Source organism: Protopterus annectens, chromosome 4.part0 (assembly GCF_019279795.1).
Source record: "Protopterus annectens isolate FY-2018-M chromosome 4.part0, PAN1.0, whole genome shotgun sequence".
Lineage (NCBI taxonomy): Eukaryota > Metazoa > Chordata > Ceratodontiformes > Protopteridae > Protopterus > Protopterus annectens.
This window is the reverse complement of record NC_056733.1, coordinates 864,462,016-864,481,722: the sequence shown is the minus strand read 5'-3', so window position 1 is coordinate 864,481,722 and position 19,707 is coordinate 864,462,016. Positions and strand designations below refer to the sequence as shown.

The window sequence follows — 19,707 nt, the reverse complement described above, 5'->3', positions numbered from 1 at the left end:
GAGGGGATGGGTTTATAACCCAGAGACTGCCCATGTTATGAAATAGACTTCCCATACATGTCAAGCGGAGCTCCTCACTAGCCCTCTTCAAGAGAAATCTTGACAAGTGGATGGGAAATAGAAAATTCACCCTGGGGATCACTTCAGTGGCTCTACTCGACAGAGGCACTGGGAACTAAGGTCGGGTGGCACAATGCCAGGGTAATCCTGTGAGCTAGGTTTGTAAAGGCTCCAGGGCCATTAGCCTAGTACACACCTATGAACCTAGAAGACATTATGCTTGAATATGAAGTGTTAATATGGTTTGTTTTCTCTTCCATTAATGTATGTGCACCTGTGTTTTAAGTGCTAATTTAATAAACTGTCTTTCGGCTTTTCCCAGTTAGGGGTCGCCACAGCAGAACTCTGGTCCGCTAATGATTGGCAGTGAATTTTTACAGTGTTCAGTTGCCAGCCAGGCGGCCAGCCTTCAAAGAAGGCACACCCACACACGGACGCACCTACCTGCATGTCTTTTTAAATTCTTTCTAAGTGCTAATTTAATAAAGGTGTTTAAGTTTTATTTTTTAAAGTGGCATGTCTGCACATACATACATGCATCCATCCCCAGACACATACACAACCCATCAAACCATCTATGTACGTACACCTTTGTCAATATTACCAGAAGAGCAGCCTCCTAGTGCAGAGGCAATGTGTGTATGCGCACATCCAAGAAGGCAACAGCCTAAGTGCATATATGAGCTTTCTTTGCCAGGTGGCCATCTTGGGAAGGTGACATTTTCTCGGAAGTAGTTTTGTACAAGGTTGTAAGCCAGTGCTTCGCTGATTGAGTTATTGGTAGTGGTTCTGATACTTGTTGCTTCTTTTTAGTTGGGTGTAGGTTAGAAAATCATCCCGCATCCTGTGGTACCGTATAAAGAGTAACTGGTGTCATAATATCTTCTTGTTAGTGCAGTCCACATAGGCTTGCCTGGCTAATCTTCTGGATGCTTCTGGCACTATATTGCTTCCACTATGCCTTCATGTGAGGGTTCCTTATCCTAAAAGTATGTACATGCAGGAGTTGTATTGGTAAAGACATAGTGGACACTAGTGGGAGAGGATACCACTGCAGTGGAGTTGAGTCTTGGTTGCCTTAAATGTTGAAAGGTAGGCAAGCAGAGAAAGAAAGTGCCTCGTGGTGGAATGACAGAGCTTTATAGGTTCATAGGTAGGTAATAGGCTAGCTGCCCTTTCAGACCATCTTAAAACTAACCTATTTCCCTTGGTGAGAATAAAACCATGTATTGTTTATCTGTGAGTTAAACACCTTAATCATTATACCGAGCCATCCCTTTCCCAGATGTTCTTATGCCATGAAAACACTTTAAGATCTTGCCTCACCCTTGTTACCATTTAAGGTGCTTGTAGGATGTCATGAGCTTTGCCGCATTGAATTTGCTCTTCTCAGTACATTTGGTTCCCCAGTGTCCTTCCTTAGCTTAACAGTACCACCTGTCCCTTCCCATTTAGTGACCATTTTCAAGGCTGACTCCATTGTACTTTCTGGCTAAATGGCTTGCTCAAATTCACACAGTAGGCACATTTTGAGTTGGAAAGAATCAAACCCTGTTCCCTTGACAACAGGAGACAACTTGTTAACAGCTCCCTGCAGTAACTGCCTTCTCTGTTCTTTGCTTTGTTAGTTTGTGGTATTTTTCAGTCCCTTTCATGCTTTCTTTTCTTCACACCTGCATTTTGGAGTCATGTTGATTGGTCTTTGTAGCTGTAGTTCTGATTTCTAGAAGAAGTCTTGTGTCTTCAGGTTCTATGGTTAATGGTAATACTTTTATAAGTTTGTTTTTTTTTTCCTGATCTTCAGAGTCTGTTCACTGACTGTGTCTTTTTTTGTGTTTCAAGCTGTTCCTGGAACTCCCCAGTATGTGGATGAACAGTTTCTGTCCCGTCTCTTCCTGTTTGTTGCCCTCGTGATAATGTTCTGGCTGCTTATTGCCTAAATGACAGTTTTTTGTTGGACACTGCTCAAGATAATCTGGGCATCAGATCATGGAGAATCTACTGGCTGCTTGGTCCCTGAACCGGATGGAAAATGACTGGAGAAATGGTTCATCAGCAATACATGTTCTTTTTATATTAATGATGTGGGAATAAACCTGAAAGGACTGCTGTGTTCATGGCTTTGCTTCATAATTCAGTTTTCCTGGAAACCGTTGGGGTATGTTTTAGGAGAGGCAGCAGTATTGTCATTACTCGGCTGCTGGTTTTTTTTGTAGTACACTTCTTCTGGGGGTGTCTTACACAGGTCATCCCCAACCATGAATTTGACAGTGCTAGGGTATATATATCCCAAAGAGACTTCAGAGAGAACATTGAAGAATTTTAATGCATTGGAAAGTGACAGTTCTACAATATTTATGTTGTCAGTTTCTAGCAGCTGTCAGTACTTGTGGACACTTGGGTGGTGGATTTAGTGTTTGTAGATAAAATGTTATCCTTGCCCCAGACTAGGTATTAAGCAGGTAATTGCACTGTTATAAAGGCTGTTTTTGCCCTCTGACTTGCTTTTGCTCTGCGTTTCCTTCAGTTGTATCATGTGAACAGTGTCCCATATTCACAAAAAAGGTAGCACCAAAATGTAACATTTTTCCTCTTCCTTTGGGTCTTTTCGTGATTGTGCCATAATTGAATTACTGGTGGAATTTCTGGAGAGCAGTTCTTTCTTTTGATCTGTACTTCCTGAACTAAGCTGGTTGGTTTATGCACTAGCCCCTCATAAAAATTGCCTTCTGAAAGTATTCTTGCATTTACAGCTGTTTTTTTTTTGATTTTATAACTTTGAAGAAGAAATTGTTGTGGACCCGAGCAGTAGCCTTTTGCACAAAAACTAAGATACCTGGATGTACAGTGCAGTTTGCACTTTGGTTATAAAACAATCGAAACACATTGTTTACATTTAGATGCTAATTCGTTTTTGCAGTATAGTGTGTTAATCTTTTTTGCCTTTTTTTTTTTTTTTTTTTTGTGAGACGATAATTCTCATTTTCATTTCAATTGGTTAAAAAACTAAAGCCAAGTTTGGTGTTAGTTTAAATTGTGAATTCTGCAGGCAGGCAGTTTTCTGCAGTTTACAACAAAACACAATGCATCAAATGTCTAAGTGTACACGCACACACACAGACACAAATATCCAAGGAGTTTGTATTATGTAATTTTTACTACATATGCTGTTTCGACACTAACGTAATAGTGTGGCTGTCTGATGTGTAGTTGTTGCTGATGTTGAATTACATACAAATTAGACAAGTCTTTCAGACTGGTTAAATTAATTCAGCCTTTTTACTGTTTGTTACATTGTAGTGCAAAATGTTTAGAACCACAGGTTTAGAAACTACAGCTGGATTTTTTTTCCCATGATTGACTGCATTGAAGAAAGACAGAGAGGTTCTTCTACCTTGTGTTCTGTCCCTTAAACTGGCCAGAGTAATTAATGGACAGTGTAAGGCATTTAAAGTGTGTATGTCAGACAACCTGTTCGTCACGACAGCTCTGCCCTTACTTGGTTGCTTTTGGGTAAAGTTGCATTGTCTGGCAGGAACTGCAGCTCCTTTCTGTAAATGTGACCAGCATATTATCTGGATGTCATCTTGGACTGACCTTAGGATGTGATAAGTAGAACCCAAAAGAGATGGTTGTAATGTGCATATGGTACCAAGTACGTCGGTGTACTGATGCTCTGCATAGCTTAGGGCTTAAATAGTTAGTAAAAGCTTTTATTTAACTAATTTAAACTATATGCATTTTTAAATATTGAAGCATCCCTGTAATTAAATTATGTGTAGGTCTTTTTATCAGACTGGGCACATAACTTTCTGTTTTGATCGCCTCGTTTTTTGGTTGCCTCATCCTGCTTAATTTATAATTAGAATTTCTAAGAGTGTTTTTAATTTAGTGATACGTTCTTCTAAGCTGTATTTCTGTTCATTTATGAGGCATGCTTTTGTGCTTTTAGATTATAAAGCCTGGCAAATGCTAGAATTTATATTAAGGAGACATTTCTGCTCCCTTGTACCAAGGTTATTTCGATATTGCAAAAGCATGCTTTTGGAAACTTTCTGATTTATAGCAGAGATGACCTTTACTGAGTATTGTTATAAGCTAATAGAATGCAATTGCATTAATTATGACTCCAAAGCAGACTCGTTTTAAATAGCGTACATTTAAGAAGTATTGCCATGTTTATTTTAGTTTTGTGTGTTAGTGGATCCCTAAGTCTGCTGGAGCAGATTGATATAAACATAGCAGTACTTAACTTCATGTTTCCTCATTAGTTTCTGCAAGTAAGTTTGGGCTACTTACTAGTGCAATGTCACGGTCACTATAACCTATACAGTAAACAATAATAAGCAAGTATGGCTACCAGTAGAGACTTGGCAGGAATAGGACATTTGGTTCAAAATGAGAATGTGATGATTAGACTGCCAAGCAAGCAAACTTGTAGTGACCTCCTCAGAGTTAATAATATATTAAGTATTGGCATGCACCCCCCCCCCCCAAAGGAAAAGGTATTTCAACTGTGTCATTTCATCCCAAAATACTGTTGACCTGATGTTGTAAATCCATAACAAGATCAGTTGGTCAGGAACATTTCAAATAAATTTGTATATGACATCATCAAGACAAAACAGGACAAAACAGGATTCATGAAGAAAAGCAAAATGGTTGTCTTAGTTGGCCAAGTTCCCTCCAAACAAACACCCATACATATCACACCTGGCAGAGGGCCCTGCTCTTTGCACCTCCCATCTATTTTGTCCAGGTGTGAGGTCTGTGCTCCTTCAGGTAAAGGGAAAAATGTTATGTTGTCTATCTCGCCTTCATTCTTGCTGGATGGGTTCGGAGCCGACCTCGGCTCCGACTCGGCCACTCTAAAGCTCGAGAGTTGGTTCCACCGGCTCGAGGCTCCCCTTATATCCCACAATGCTAGGCGAGAGTTACCACAGATCTCGTTTGCCGCTACAGCGATCGAGGTGTTGGTTTTCTACCGGCTTCTTGGTAAGTGACTTTCAAGTAAAGTTAGTGTACTTAAACCCCTTTAGTTTTAATTCTAATACTTGTTTCCCTTAGTTTAGTGGAATTCTCTCCTTTTCTCTCAAAATCCCGTTTTTTTCTCACAAGAACTTATAAGTTCTTCCCTCGGGCCTTCAGGCCTTCTTTCCTATTCCCTAGTGCGTGTGTGTGTTGTTTCTCTTAATTTAAAACCTTGATAGTTGTTTTATTTTTTGAGTTTAAAATAAGGTAGGGTGTAATCAGGGTGTTTGACTGTGTGTGTGTGATTACACTTTATAAAATGTCTAAAGAATCAAAGGTCTCAGGCTTCAAGAAGTGTGACGCGTGCTGTCAGAAAATGTCTCTGACAGACGGTCACACTTCTTGTGTCTACTGCCTGGGACCTTTGCACCTGCAGGACTCCTGTGCTGTTTGCCATGGCTTCAGTCCCAGGGTCCTGCAGGAAAGAAAAAACAAATTGATTCTAAGAGGTTTACTCAAGCCTGAGGACTCCCTTACTGTCTCTTCGGGGAAGCCCTCCAAGGCTTCTAGGTCTTCGGCTCCAGCTACTGAGCCGAGACCTAAGGCTACTAAACCTCCATCTACATCGGCTCCGGCTGGAGCCGATGAGTCTCAATCCACAGTTTCTGTGGTTCCCTCGGCTCCGGCTGGAGCCGAGGTATTAGAAGTTCCCGTGTCGGCTCCGACCAGACCTTCGGAGCCGACATCTAGGAAGAGGTCTAGGTCACCATCCCTTGGCTCCGTTCATTCGGCTCCAGCATCTCCTCTGCTGTCTGAACGGAGCCATAAATCTCACTCCTCTAGGTCATCGAGGCTGTCAGATCATGACCTTCAGAGGGTAGTGAGTCGACTTCTTAAGTCCGAGGCACTAGCCCAAATGCTTCAGAGCCCGACTCATCAGTCGATGCCTGCCCCTGTCCATCACTATGTTCCTCCTCCGACTCAGTTGAGCTCGGAGCCGGGTCGTTTCGGAACCGAGACTGTGGTAGCGTCGGAGCCGATACATTTGTCTTTGGCTCCATCGTCTGCTCCGATTTCTTCCTTGGAAGAATCTCGGCGCCGGACTTCCATTGTCGGCTCCGAGGGGGTGAGTGGCATCGGACCATTGTCCGACCCCGCTCTCCCTCTCGGGGCTTCGGCGCTGGTAAGTTCGGCTCCGACATCGGCCTCGGAGCCATCACTGTCGGTGCCGAGGGAGGTTTTTAGCTTTTCGGAGTGGGGACCTCTGGCTCTGCCTGACAGGGGTGCGTTCGAGGTCATGCGGAGTGTGTTAGAACCTGGTTCTACCCCACAGTCGGCTCCGTCCGCCCCCCCCTCTTCGGTGCCTCAGGTCAAGTCGACTCACTCCCTCATCCCGGACCGCAGAGAGCCAGCTCTTCAGGAATCCCCCACGGGGATCTCATCCTCTTCCGAGGCCTCTCCTGTTTTGGCAGATGAGCCCCCTCGGAAGAGAAAGTGTAAGAGGAAACACATAGACTCACCTGAGTCCGTCACCTCTGACACAGATTTAGAGGATTCCGAGGGTTCCCCCCCGTTCCCCTTCTGAAGATGTTTCCTTTGCAGACATTCTGGAGATCCTTAAGCAGAGGGGAAATTGGCCAGCCCTCAACCCTTCGGAGGATGAATCTGTGTACCTTGAGGCGTTTGGCTCTCGTCCTTCCACCTCCTGGGTGTCTCCCCCCTTTGACCCCCTCATGCAGGTGGTAGCAAAAAAGGCATGGACGGCTCCTGATTCGGTGGACCCCACTCCCAGGAGACCCTCAAAATTCATAACAACACCAGCAGATAAACAGTTTTTGACAAAAGGAGTTTCTGTGGATGCTATGGTGGTTGCTGCTGCCACTAAGAAGGAACTAGCTGATCCTTCAGTGCCTGTCCATCCACCTAACAAGGAATCTAGGTCCATGGACAGGTACGGGAAGTGGATGTTCTCGTCAGCGACATTTGCAATGCGTTCGCTGAACTACCTATGTCATTTTACTCGTCTTCAAAGGGGCTTGATCAAAGAAGCGAGTGACATGTTGAAGGATCCTACGGCTGTGGGTTTTCAAGATAAGATGAACACTCAGCTGGCTATCCTGAACTCCATAGCCAACTCCTCCATGCGCCTCCTCTCTTATGCGGCTGATGGGAGCGAGCAGGGCCGCAGGGACAGGTGTGGCCTTACGTAGGCATGCCTGGATGCGGCTATGCAACTTTGCGGACCCCTTTAAAACGTCTTTCACTAATTCCCCATTCGATGGATCATCTCTCTTTGGTTCTCAAGTGAAAGAAACCTTGACTAGGTGCGTGACTGATGGCAAGACTCTTTCTGCCGTCGGAGTCCGTTTTTCTACTCCTTCTAGGCCTTACCCCAAGGGTCAGAAAAGTGGAAAAATGTGGTTCCGCAAACAATCTCAAGGGTCTTCGCCTGACGCTCAGAGTCGGTTCCCCGCCAGAGGCAGAGGCGGGAATAACAATGGTAGACGTCGCCCTAGAGGCAGGGGGGGTCCGCAGAACCAGGGCAATCGAGAAGCCTTCTCTGATAAGCCCTTTCAGCATCCCTGAGGTGTTGCCCGACTGCCCATCTTCGGAGGCAGTCGGGGGAAGATTGTCACTGTACCCAGAAGCCTGGCTATCCCTGACCCAAGACAAATGGGTACAGTCCATCATTTCCGAAGGCTATTCCATTCCCTTTCTTCGCATTCCAAACCAATCAAAAAATCCCTTCCAGATGTTCCACCCGCTCAAAGGGATCTAGCGGCTTTGGAAATTTCAAAGCTGCTGGCGAAAAGAGCAATTCAGCCAGTTCCAGCAGACCAGCAAGGATCCGGAATCTACTCAAGGTTCTTTTTAGTTCCAAAGAAAACAGGGGACTGGAGACCAATTTTGGATCTCAGTATCTTGAACAGATCAGTCAAGAAAACAAGATTTCGGATGGTCACGCTGCAGTCCATCCTTCCCCTATTGGGAAAAGGAAACTGGATGTGCTCTATAGACCTTCAGGATGCGTACTATCACATAAAAATGAACAGGCGCTCCAGAAGATTCCTCCGCTTCAGGCTGGGAACCAGTCATTTTCAATTCAGGGCCCTGCCCTTTGGTCTCACCACTGCTCCCCGGGTGTTTACCAAATGCATGGCAGTGGTAGCTTCTCACTTGAGACGACAAGGATTCCAGGTGTTTCCATATTTGGACGACTGGCTTCTCACAGCTCCCACCAAGCATCTTCTTCTAATGGCCAGGGATTACACATTTCGCATTTGTCAAAAGTTAGGCATTTCAATAAATTGCGAAAAGTCTGTTTTGTCGCCTTGTCGTACTATTACCTTCATAGGCACAAATCTAGACACAGTCGACATGTCTGCGAGACTAACAGATCAGAGAATAGCAGACATACACAAACTGGTCTCATTCCTCTTCAGCAACAACAGAATCAAAGCCAGGTTAGTTCTGAAAGTGTTGGGAATTATGGCGGCTGCCATACCTCTGCTTCCATTAGCCAGATTCCACATGAGAATCTTCAATGGATGCTCTTTACACAATGGTCATTCCAGCAACTTCCGATGTCCCACACCATTATGATTACGCAGACATGCAGGAATCCTCTCCTGTGGTGGATGTCTTCCCCTCAGCTCTTATTGGGAAGACCCTTTGTTCCTTCCCCTCCGGTTGCTACTCTGACAACGGACGCCTCCCTGATCGGGTGGGGGGGGGGCATTATCAGGGCAGGACTGTCCAGGGCACATGGCAACCAGACGAATGCCACTTGCACATAAATGTTCTGGAGATGAGAGCAGTGCTTTTAGCGTTGCAAGCCCTTCAAGACTCTCTTCCTTTGGGAACGATTGCAATCCAGACAGACAACATGTCTGTAGTGTGGTATATCAACAAACAAGGTGGAACCAGGTCCTACCCCCTGTGTCGAGAAGCACTCAGACTGTGGCAATGGGCGATTTCTTCTCAGCGGTTTCTGATAGCAGCGCACATCGCGGGAAGTCCAATCAAATCGCGGACAAGTTGAGCAGAGCTATCCTCATGCCTCACGAGTGGTCTCTGAAAGACTCTGTTGTGAGAGAAATTTTTCTCAAGTGGGGTCAGCCTTGCTGCGACCTTTTTGCTACTCCCCAAAACAGCAAGTGCAGAGATTATTTCACACTATTCCCTTTACCAGGCCAGCCCAGCAGAGACGCTCTAGTCCAAGTTTGGCCCCGGGGACTTCTGTATGCATTTCCTCCCTTCCCACTAATCTCTCAAGTGATACAGAAAGCTATCGCTCAGAAGGCCTCGTTGATCCTCATTGCTCCTTATTGGCCTCGACAGGTTTGGTTCCCCTTTCTACATCATTTCCTGTTGGAGCGACCTTGGCATCTGGATCTAGCTCCAGATCTTTTGATCCATCAATCGGGTCAGTTTCATCGCTCCCTTCCCTCTCTGAACCTCACTGCTTGGTTCCTCCAGTTCCAACCTTAGCCAGGCTTCCTCAATTATCTCACTCTGTTCGAGATATTTTGATAGCTTCCCATAAATCTTCCACTCTAAAGATTTATTTGAGTAAGTGGAAACGCTTCACATATTGGGCTCAAGGAAGGGACATAGATCCTTTCACTGCTTCCATCCAAATGGTCCTTGATTTTCTAGCTGAACTCTTCCATGCAGGTTCATCTCCTTCTACTCTTAAAGTTCAATTGGCAGCTATTTCTAACTTTCATGTGGGTATTTCAGAGTCTGCCATAATGTCCCACAAGCTTTGCAAAGCCTTTTTGAAAGGAGTTTTTCTACTCAGACCTCCTATAAGAAATCCTCCTCCTCCTTGGGACCTAAATTTAGTTCTTAGTTCTTTAATTCTTTCCCCTTTCGAACCTGCAGCCTCCTGTTCTTTAAAATTGCTATCATGGAAAACTCTCTTTCTGGTAGCTATTACTTCAGCTAGAAGAGTTTTGGAACTTCATGCACTCAGCTGTCGACCTCCTTATCTGTTGTTCCATAAGGACAGGGTATCCTTACGAACCAACCCGTCCTTTTGCCTAAGGTAGCCTCGACGTCTAATCTAAATCAAAGCATTGACCTCCCTGTGTTTTTTCCAGAATATTCCAATAGGTCTGAACAAAAATTACACTGGCTAGATGTTCATCGTCAGTTAAGGTACTATTTGGATAGAACAAAACAATTCAGAAAATCTGACCAGCTGTTTGTCTCCTATGCAGAAGGCAGGAAGGGACTTTCAGTTTCAAAGGTATCATTATCTAGATGGCTAACATCTCTGATTTCCCTTGTTTATGAAATTAGACACCAAAAGCTGCCTAACAAACCTAAGGCCCATTCCACCAGAGCTTTGGCTACTTCCATAGCCTTCCAAGACAGACTGCCTATTGACACCATTTGTGCAGCGGCTACTTGGGCTACTCCTCACACTTTCATTTCTCATTATAAGTTGGATTTAGCTTCTAGGCATAGAGCTAACTTTGGTTCCACTGTTCTCAGGAGTCTGTTCCGTTAGGCCACCGGGACAAGGTGCTAGGGACGCGGTCCCATCCAGCAAGAATGAAGGCGAGATAGACAACTTAACATATAGAAGTTATGTTCTTACCATAACGTTCCATGTTAGTTGTCTTCTTCTCGCCTTCTTCTTCGTCCCACCCTCCTTCCCCTGGCCTGGACAGACCTAGAGGAGTTGTGATTGTGACCTCTCTTTCTACCACCTCTTTACTTAGGCATATGCTGCTGTGCATATTTCCTGAATCAGGATGTAGGTCACCCTTCTTTCTCCCTGTTGTTAGAGGTGGACTCTGTTTATAGTTATTCTGTTACTATTATAAGCTGGGGTTAGCTTACAAACGAGATCTGAGGTAACTCTCGCCTAGCATTGTGGGATATAAGGGGAGCCTCGAGCCGGTGGAACCAACTCTCGAGCTTTAGAGTGGCCGAGTCGGAGCCGAGGTCGGCTCCGAACCCATCCAGCAAGAAGAAGGCGAGAAGAAGACAACTAACATGGAACGTTATGGTAAGAACATAACTTCTATTTCCGTTACATTGACCACCCCACTTTGGTACAAATTTCCAAAAAGCAGCAGCTGCAAGTATTTGCACTGCAGTCTGGCCAGCACCAAGTATTTGCACTGCAGTCTGGCCAGCACCGAACATGTTATTTATTTTTTTTCAAGCAAGTGTCAGTGCTAGAATACCCCAAAAATAAGGCAAGCACTTTTATCTGGAATTGTTTTGTACCTGTAATCGGTGTAGTGAATAACGGTGTAATGACTGTAATGTGCCAGCTACTGAATTTTAAGTGCACAGATAAAGACATGCAGCGCACAGGGGGTTGCAGTTTCTTCGTGATACAAAATTTGGCATTAATGGAGAACACTGGACTTGCAGTAGTGTTTGTGTGCTGCTTAGAATGTTACAGCATTAGCGCACTTTGACAGCTGCTCACTGTTGCTTTTAACAAGCTAAACCGTATCACACAGTATTTTATAAAAAGTCACGTCAAAAAAAAAAAATCTGTGAACAGGTTTAAAAAGATCAGTAGCGATGCTTCACTTAAAAGGCTAATCATACCTTTCACCTTCTTAGAGCAAGAAATCTGGAAAAAGCTATAAGTAAAGGGGTGACGAAGGGCCAAAAATGGGGACACTTTTTAAATATTGCTCGTACAAACCTAGAAATTTGATAGAGTAACAGGTTTTGCATTAGTATGAATTTTCTCAAGGGTATGAAGTTAGAAACTCAAAATTTAATCATCTTTTTCTGACTTCACCCCTCAATTTGCCAGAAAACCACAATTCTGTGAGAAACGGACCAAAAATATGGGGCATAATCTGGACATTCTGCGAAAAGCTGTACAGTTGAGAGGTACTAATGTAAGCATTCCTATGTCTGTGCGTTTCTACAGAGCGATCTTGATTTTGCCCTGTCCCTCATAAAACATTTGATTTTTCTGGTAAACCACTAAAAATGAACGGTTAGTCAATGTTAGACATTAAAGCTTCCTAGTTCAAAAAGTGTCTTGATTGCAAACCATGTTGTACTGTTGAAGTTTAATGTCTGTGATTTTTTTTGCCCTGCCCCTCCTGAAATTGTTGCTTTTCTGGAAAGTAACCAAGGTGTACAGTCAGTCTGCCAGACATTACAGTTTAATACTTCTTTAATGTTTGTAAAATTTCATACTGGTATTCTGTTAACTTGGATAAAAAAAAAAAAAAAATCTTCCCAAGTGTTGTATTGGTGTTTGTAGTGATGTAGGCAATACTAACATCTTCATTCTTGAACGTGACTCGCGCATGGTCCTGTGTTTTCCATTATTGCCCCAAATTCTACATGTGAGATGGAATGCCATTTTAATTGTAATCTCTGTAAATGAGGATCATCTTGCTATCCATCTCAGCACGCTGTCTAGCACGTCATATAGTAAAAGGGATGATAATCTGTTAATAAAAATGCAGTGTAAACAAAAAAAATAGTTATTTACTGTCTGAGTTAGGGAGTCAAGTACATTCGCCCACAACACAAAAAAAAAATCATTAGATTTCACATTGCATTCCCTGATTACCAACTTCTTGAATCACTAAGCAACCTGAAGGGTTAATCTAAGACAAGAAAATATTTTTTTATTAAAATCATATTAAAAATATTCTACTATACACTGTATGTAATAACTTTCAGACAGCCATGTGACTGAGTTTAGTCTGTTTCCTTGAGGCTTATTCCAGGTGACCTGTCTTCTCTGTCCAGTTCACTTGGAATCTAAAGTCTTTTAAGGTAAGAATAAGTTAGTTGGTCACAGTTGCTTTATTGCTGTTGGTTTTTTGCTGAATTGAATTTTGTCCTGCTTGTAGCTGTAACAGTTTCAGATTACAAGGTAGTGATAGTTGGTGGACTGTATTCTGTATTGCCCTACAGAGAATGAAGTATGCCAATACACAAGTCAGATCTTGTATGATTGACAGCTTTGCCATGTATGTATAATTAATTGGAAATGTTTATATAAGATACCTATTTTTACATGGATTTCTGACTATATAACCTCTAATAAAATGCACAGATAAATGAACTGTTGAGTTTTTGTTTTGAAATTTTCCTTGCATTCCATTGAACCGTACAATTTCTGAAATTCTGTAACCAACCTTTGGTCTCAGAATGTTGTCGTTGTCGTGCATCCTACAGAGGCAAGTAATGTAATCAGCTAATTTCAGTAAGAGTATTGTTATAATAAGGTGCTCTAGGATGTGAATTACATAGCATCAGCTAAGTTACTCCACTGTGCATTGTTTTTCCACCATATGGTTTGTGCGAGTCCCCCTTAAATTACTTTTGGGTTTACATTAGTTAAATTTGATTTAAACTTAATTGAAAAATATATACAGCAAAAACAATGGTGATCAGAATGGATCTGTGGTTGTAGTCAGCTTTTTGACATACAGTAATAGAGCCTCGACTTCAGTCCAAGCTTCCTGAATTCAGTTAAGACGGCCAGGCCCTTGCTGAAGCTGGCTGGGGCAAGGGAGGAATGATATCCCATTGCTAACTTGTCTCTCTTCCAGGGTAGAAAGTGAGACATATGTCTGAGGTGCACAATCCCGTAGGTCTGTGATGGAGACAGGACACCACACGGGAGCTGTGGTTCTTCAAGGGTTACAGGGCAGTCTCCAGAGGCTACATGACATGGTCCTGCTAATACTTATTGTATGTTGAGCCGTGGAGCTTGTTACTTGGCATACACTGAGAGGGTAGTGTTAAAATTGCAAAAAAAGAAAAAAAATGGTGGCTACCGAAAATGGCAGCTCCTGTCTGTATGGTTTTTTACCTGTGTTAAAGGGGGAAACAAGTGGACCAACTAGCTGACAAGAGACTGATGGTGAGCAGGCCAGGCGGAAGGCAAAAAATGTGTCCGTTATTGTCCTAGAAGTAGCAAAACTGGTTTGTCTATTGCTGTGCTGTTTATACAATCGTGATTAAGCATTTTTGCTTATTTTTGAAATTATTTATTTTATTTTATTTATTTGCAGTTTGTTAATCGGGAAAGTCCACTGGGTTGTACAGAGCCCGTTTTCAGTGGAGGCTTGGGGAGAAATACAGTAAAAAGAGCAATCATATAAAATTATCTAACAGTATGAGATTACAAAGTTAAAAACACATTCAGTACAGTAAACAGAACAAACAAATTTGTATACATTGTTAGTATACAATTATCTAACAATATTGGATTAGAAAGTTCAAAGCATATTTAGCAATTGAGTGGCCAGATTACCTTTTTTTTTTTAAGATAATTATTGCATAGAGAATTTATAGATAAAATGCAACATAGTAAATATGGGGAGAATGTCATTAGAGCTGGGTATTCAAGGATGCTAAGTGCAGGAACTGTCCCAAGTGGAAGATCGGTAAGTGTGGAGAGAAGCTTTGAAATGGACAGGATTTGGGATTGTGCTGATTGCTAATGGAACAGGATTCCGATTCTTGGCTAAAGAAGTAAGAGAAGAGAAGTTGGCCGGGTGGCAGGTTTGGTTTGTGAACCTGAAGAAGTAGTGAATTCTCTAAGGGGCCTATGTGGGACATAGAAGGTGAAGATAGAACTAAGGGCGGGACAAATTTCATTTTGTTGGCCTTGTGTAGCTGCTTTACTATGGTATGCTTTTGGTCTTCAATGCCAAAGCAATATTCAACCCCCCCCCCCCCCAAACATCTTTATTAAATTTACACATATGACAAAAGCAGTCTTACATTTATATAAATGAAAAACATACAAAATGATATCACTTTAGTAGCAATGTTCACTTTTTTATTACATATTGCTTAAACATTACAGCCTTTTTGTCCTTGAGTATATATGTATAGTGGCTTGTCTTAGTTCACTGGTCCCTGGCATTGCTGAATACTGCATTTTCAGTATTTCCTTCACAGCATCTTCTGCCATCATAGCTTCTCTCTTTATCATTACTATTCTGGGCATGTAGTGATTTTAGGTTAAATGTTGGTTTATTGCTGATGTGGTTTTCCCTTTTCCTTGTTCTACAGCAGTGATGATTATAAAATAGTTGATGGTCTTCAGTGGTGCGTTACTAAAACAGTCTACAAGCCACCTCCCAAAAGGAGAACCGTTGATCAAGTAGTTGGTGCTTCTGTCCTAGCCTTACCATTCATTGACTCAAGTTCATTTCTGAAACAGGGTCACTGCATCAAGGCTACACCAGTAAACCAGTTGTAGTTAGTTGCTTTGGGAGGAAATGCTCAGATACAGGCACATGAAAGATATTAGAGAAAAGTTATGCGTCAGTGGTATGCAGTGCTTGCAGTGTGGTACATTAACATCTAGATGAAGTTTGCACTACAGAACAGAATTTCAGCAGTGGTCTGCTAAATGAGAGCCACAGCTTTGGTCACCACTGAAGGCAGACCGCAAAAAAGATGATGGCAGCAAGGCAACATCTCAGGAATGTTAGGCTGCATGGAGAACAAAAGGGCAAGGGGAAAACTAATACCACTGAGATTAGGCCCAACCTGACATGAGGTATACACAAACACTGAGCATCAGAACTCAAAATATCCAAACTGCTCAACCGTAAAAAATCAGAAACTACAGTACATGATGTAAGTGGTGTCATACTGTACAAGTTTAAGCTCATCAAGAAAATGTAAGCAGTAAGTTAAAAGTAAAGTATCAATTCACTTACCTGACTGTCACACCACTCTGTTACTTGTGAGCCACCCCTTTGTGGAAAGCATTTTCCACATTTACTTTTTTTGACAGAAAGTGAACTCTTTAAACTGAGGAAACATTGTTTTTATGGACTGTCACATGAATTTTGGTAACTTTTTAATGACAGTTACATTTTACTTTTCTGGGGAAAAAAAACAGCTTAAACCAATTTCCTTGATAAAAATTACTATTTTACTTTGGAGGCTGGAGTAAGTGTTTAAAGTACTTTCAATGTGTGTGTTTTTAAACACCGTTATTAAATTATCACTTGCGACGTAGGCAAACATATATTAATACAAAAGAGTACAAACCATATTAACATGTTTCCAGTTAAATACATTATACATATGTTCTTTGTTAGAACTGTTAGTCCAACATTACATAAATCACTTGTGGATTGTTCTCAAAATTTTGATTTATTTCTATGTAATTTGCTCCTTCCCTTTTCTAAAGATCCCTGTTCCAGTTTTTATATCTTTTATGTCCAGACACTGGACACATCCCAGTTTAGTTTCGGTCATCAAAGCAATGGATGAGGGCAGAATGGTTCACTGTGCTTACCGTGATGTGGCTAAGGCATTTGACACAATACCCCACTTAGTCATTGTTGGCAAACTCAAGAGAGTAGGTATAAACCCTTAGCCAGCTGGCTCACAGACAGGACCCAGGAAGTTAGAATTGAGGAGATGTTCATCGTGTTTCACTGTTGCAGTCATGACTGTAGGGTTCTCCCCTGCCGGCAGGCAGTCCTCGGTCGGCCAGAATCCCAAAGTATGGGTCCGGCGTCAGCTGTTCAGCCATGCTCCCTGAGAGAGCACCAGGAGTACAAAGCTGACAGCCGACGCCATGTTCTCCAGTCTTTCTTGCCGTGCGGTGATAGCAGTTCGCATTTGCCGGTCAGCTGACCCCTGACAATTTTTGCTAAATGTACTTCAGTCCGAAGACTTTCTTCTCCTACTCAAAGTTGAGTACCTCGTTGGGGAAACTTTTTTCTTGCTCCAGTCCGATGTCAGAAAAAGTTAATAATTGTATTTCTTGTGGGAAGCAAATACCTCATAAGGATTTTCATTCTTACTGTATTCCTTGCTTAGGCCCTGACCATGATGTAGCTAGTTGTCGGTTTTGTGCTAGATTCAATCAACGTACGATTAAACGAAGGTACGATTTTGCATTTCATTACTTCGGTAGGCGCTTTAATTACAAAATGTCGTCGGATTCGGTTCCGGCTGCCAAAGTTCACAAACGACGCAAGGATAAAGACAGGCCTCCAAGGTCCAAATCGGACGATATTGTACAAGCAGAGCCAGCTTCAGGTTCAGCCGTTGTCAGTGAGGTGCTTTTGCAGCCCCTGTCGTCGGCCATTTCGGAACCGATGGCCGAAACGGACTCCCACGAGGAGCCATCTAGGCCTTTGAATATTTCTGTTGCAGGACCTTCGGACAATGCTCCTTCGGATGGGTCCGGAGCCGCTGTGCAGGTACCGGCTTCCAAAGGGGTTTTCAGGCCTACTCAGCTTCTAATAAAGGCAAAGCCAAAGACTCCTTCCAAATCAAAGACTACAGCTCAGGCCTCTTCTGATCCGGCACCCAAGTCTCAGAAACAGTTACTTAAGATGGCGGAGGACTTACTTACTATGATTAGGGGTTCACATCCCCCTCCAGATAAAAGGCCAAGGCAGGAAGTTTATTATGACTCCTCTGATCAGGCTTCTGTTTCTTCAGTTTCTTCTTTTGACCAGGAATATTCTTTCCCTCCTTATGAGGATTCTGATGCTGAGGAATCCATTCCTTCAGCTTCTCCCCCTGAGGATTTCTCTTTTGGGGAAACTTTACATGAAATGAGGGAACATTTTCACTGGGAAGGACAGGAGTACTCAGAATCTAAGAAAAGGCTTAGGGATTTTCTTCTTCTTCCCCAACGTAGATCCCTGGCTATCCCTCCTATTTTGGATATTGTGGATGATGCTTTTTCGGAGGCTAACTTAACTCCGGACTCTTTTCCTCCAGCTCCTGCTAAGCCAGACAGATATTATAGGGTTCCTGATTCCCACCAGTTTTTGTACAAGAACCCTACTGCTGATCCTGAAACCATTTCTCAGGGTCCCAAGGGGGTTAAGGCCGCTACTGCTAAAAACCCCATTCCCACTGAGAAGGATTCCAGATCTTTAGAAAGATGGGGCAAAAAAGTGTACACTTCTATCTATTAGGGCTTTAAACTGTCAATTTCATATGCTGAAATACCAGCAATTTCTTCTGTATGTTTTGAAACAAAAGCTAGCTTCCATTTCTGCCTGTGCAGATGATAAGGAATTACATGACTTAATGCATGCCACTGAACAAGTTGGGAAGCATGGTTTACACTGTGGATTTGATGCCTTGGAGGCTTCTTGTAGGGCTGCTGCCTCTGGTACAGTCATTAGAAGGCATGCTTGGTTAAAGGAACAAAACTTGCCAGATCAAGTAAAAGCTAAGTTATTTGGATGCTCCTGTCGAGCATAATGTTTTGTTTGGGCCTAAGGCTGAAGAGGTGATAAAGAAGATGGAGGACAAGGCAAAATCCATGCAAACGGTTAAAGATTTCTTACAAGTACAGCCACTCAGATTTAGTAGGAATTGGCCTACAAAAAATTGGTCCTTTCCCAATTCAGACAGGCCTCAGAGGGGTAGATACAGACGCTCCCGAGGAAGGCCTCAAACGCAAGCCTCTTATAGACCAAGACAGTGGACTGCTTCCACCCCTAGGGGAGGAGAGGACAGGTTGCAAGCTCATAGAAAACAGGCTCAATGACTCCCTCTGTTGGGCTGCAGGAACTTCTTGCCTGGAAGCCCACTCAGAGGAAAACTTTCTCTTTTTCACCTAAATTGGACTCATATAACCCAAGACAAGTGGGTTCTGGATGTGGTTTCATGAGGTTACAGATTCCATTTTCATACCCTACCAAGACCAAGCGGATGGCCAGATCTTCCAAAACATCAATGGTTAGAGGCCTTAAACCAGGTGGAGGCTCTCTTGGCTAATAAAGCCATAGAACTGGTTCCACTTTCAGAGATGGGACACGGTTTTTACTCAAGGCTCTTTCTAGTCCCCAGAAAGCAAAATTCATGGAGACCCATTCTGGATCTGTCAGTCTTGAACTCTTTTCCCGAGATACCAAAATTCAAGATGCTTACTCTACAGCAGCTACTTCCAATGCTGACTAAAAATGCATGGATGGTAACTTTGGATTTAAAGGAGGCATATTTATACATTCCCATCAGGCAGGAATGCAGAAAATACCTCAGGTTCAGGGCCGGATCAAGACACTATCAGTTCTCTGCACTGCCCTTTGGATTGTCTACTGCGCCCAGGGTCTTCAAATGCCTGGCTCCAGTAGTAGCTTATTGCAGACTCAAGGGAATTCAAATTTACCCATATCTGGACGATTGTCTAATTCAGGCAGACAGCAAGGATGTCTTACTCCAGCATCTAGAATTTGTTCAGAACCTTCTCAAGCTCCTGGGATTCTCTGTCAACATAAAAAAGAATTTGACACCCTCACAACAGATAACTTTTCTGGGTGCTCTTTTAAACACCACAACCCAGATGGCTTTTCTGACATCCGAAAAACAATTACAGCTGGCTTCAACTTTCAAAACCTTGGCAACTTTAACTCAGCTTTCTGCAAGGAAATTCCTGCAGGCTTTGGGTTACATGGCCTCCTGCATCCTTCTCGTACCATATGCAAGACTACATATGAGGAAAATTCAGTGGTACCTAAAAAGTGTATGGTCTCAGCATTGCCACAGTTTAGACATACAAATCATCGTCCTGCCTTGTCTCCAAAAGGAATTCCTTTGGTGGTCAAAGGCATGTACTCTAAACATAGGAAAACCCTTCAGTCTGCCTCCAGCCACTCAGATACTAACCACGGACGCTTCAGATTATGCATGGGGAGCCCATTTTCAGGGCAACTGTCTGCA

The 19,707-nt window shown here is 43.0% G+C and overlaps 1 protein-coding gene and 1 long non-coding RNA gene across 3 annotated transcripts in view; one reads left to right on the top strand and one right to left on the bottom strand.

Annotated features, from left to right (window-relative positions):
• Positions 1-2,798, top strand: part of RNF185 (ring finger protein 185) — a 471,432-nt gene extending 468,634 nt beyond the window's left edge. For both annotated transcript variants that reach the window (XM_044068822.1, XM_044068823.1), the window contains one exon: positions 1,903-2,798. In XM_044068822.1, coding sequence (XP_043924757.1) covers positions 1,903-2,000 — 98 coding nt within the window. In that variant the 3' untranslated portion in view covers positions 2,001-2,798. The remainder of the gene's footprint in view (positions 1-1,902) is intronic.
• Positions 2,799-3,047: 249 nt separating this feature from the next.
• On the bottom strand, positions 3,048-13,096 carry LOC122799633. The gene is made up of 2 exons (XR_006364486.1): positions 11,003-13,096; positions 3,048-4,866 (listed from the first exon to the last, which is right to left on the bottom strand). It is a non-coding gene; the product is annotated as an uncharacterized LOC122799633 (long non-coding RNA).
• Between the last annotated feature and the right edge of the window lie 6,611 nt (positions 13,097-19,707).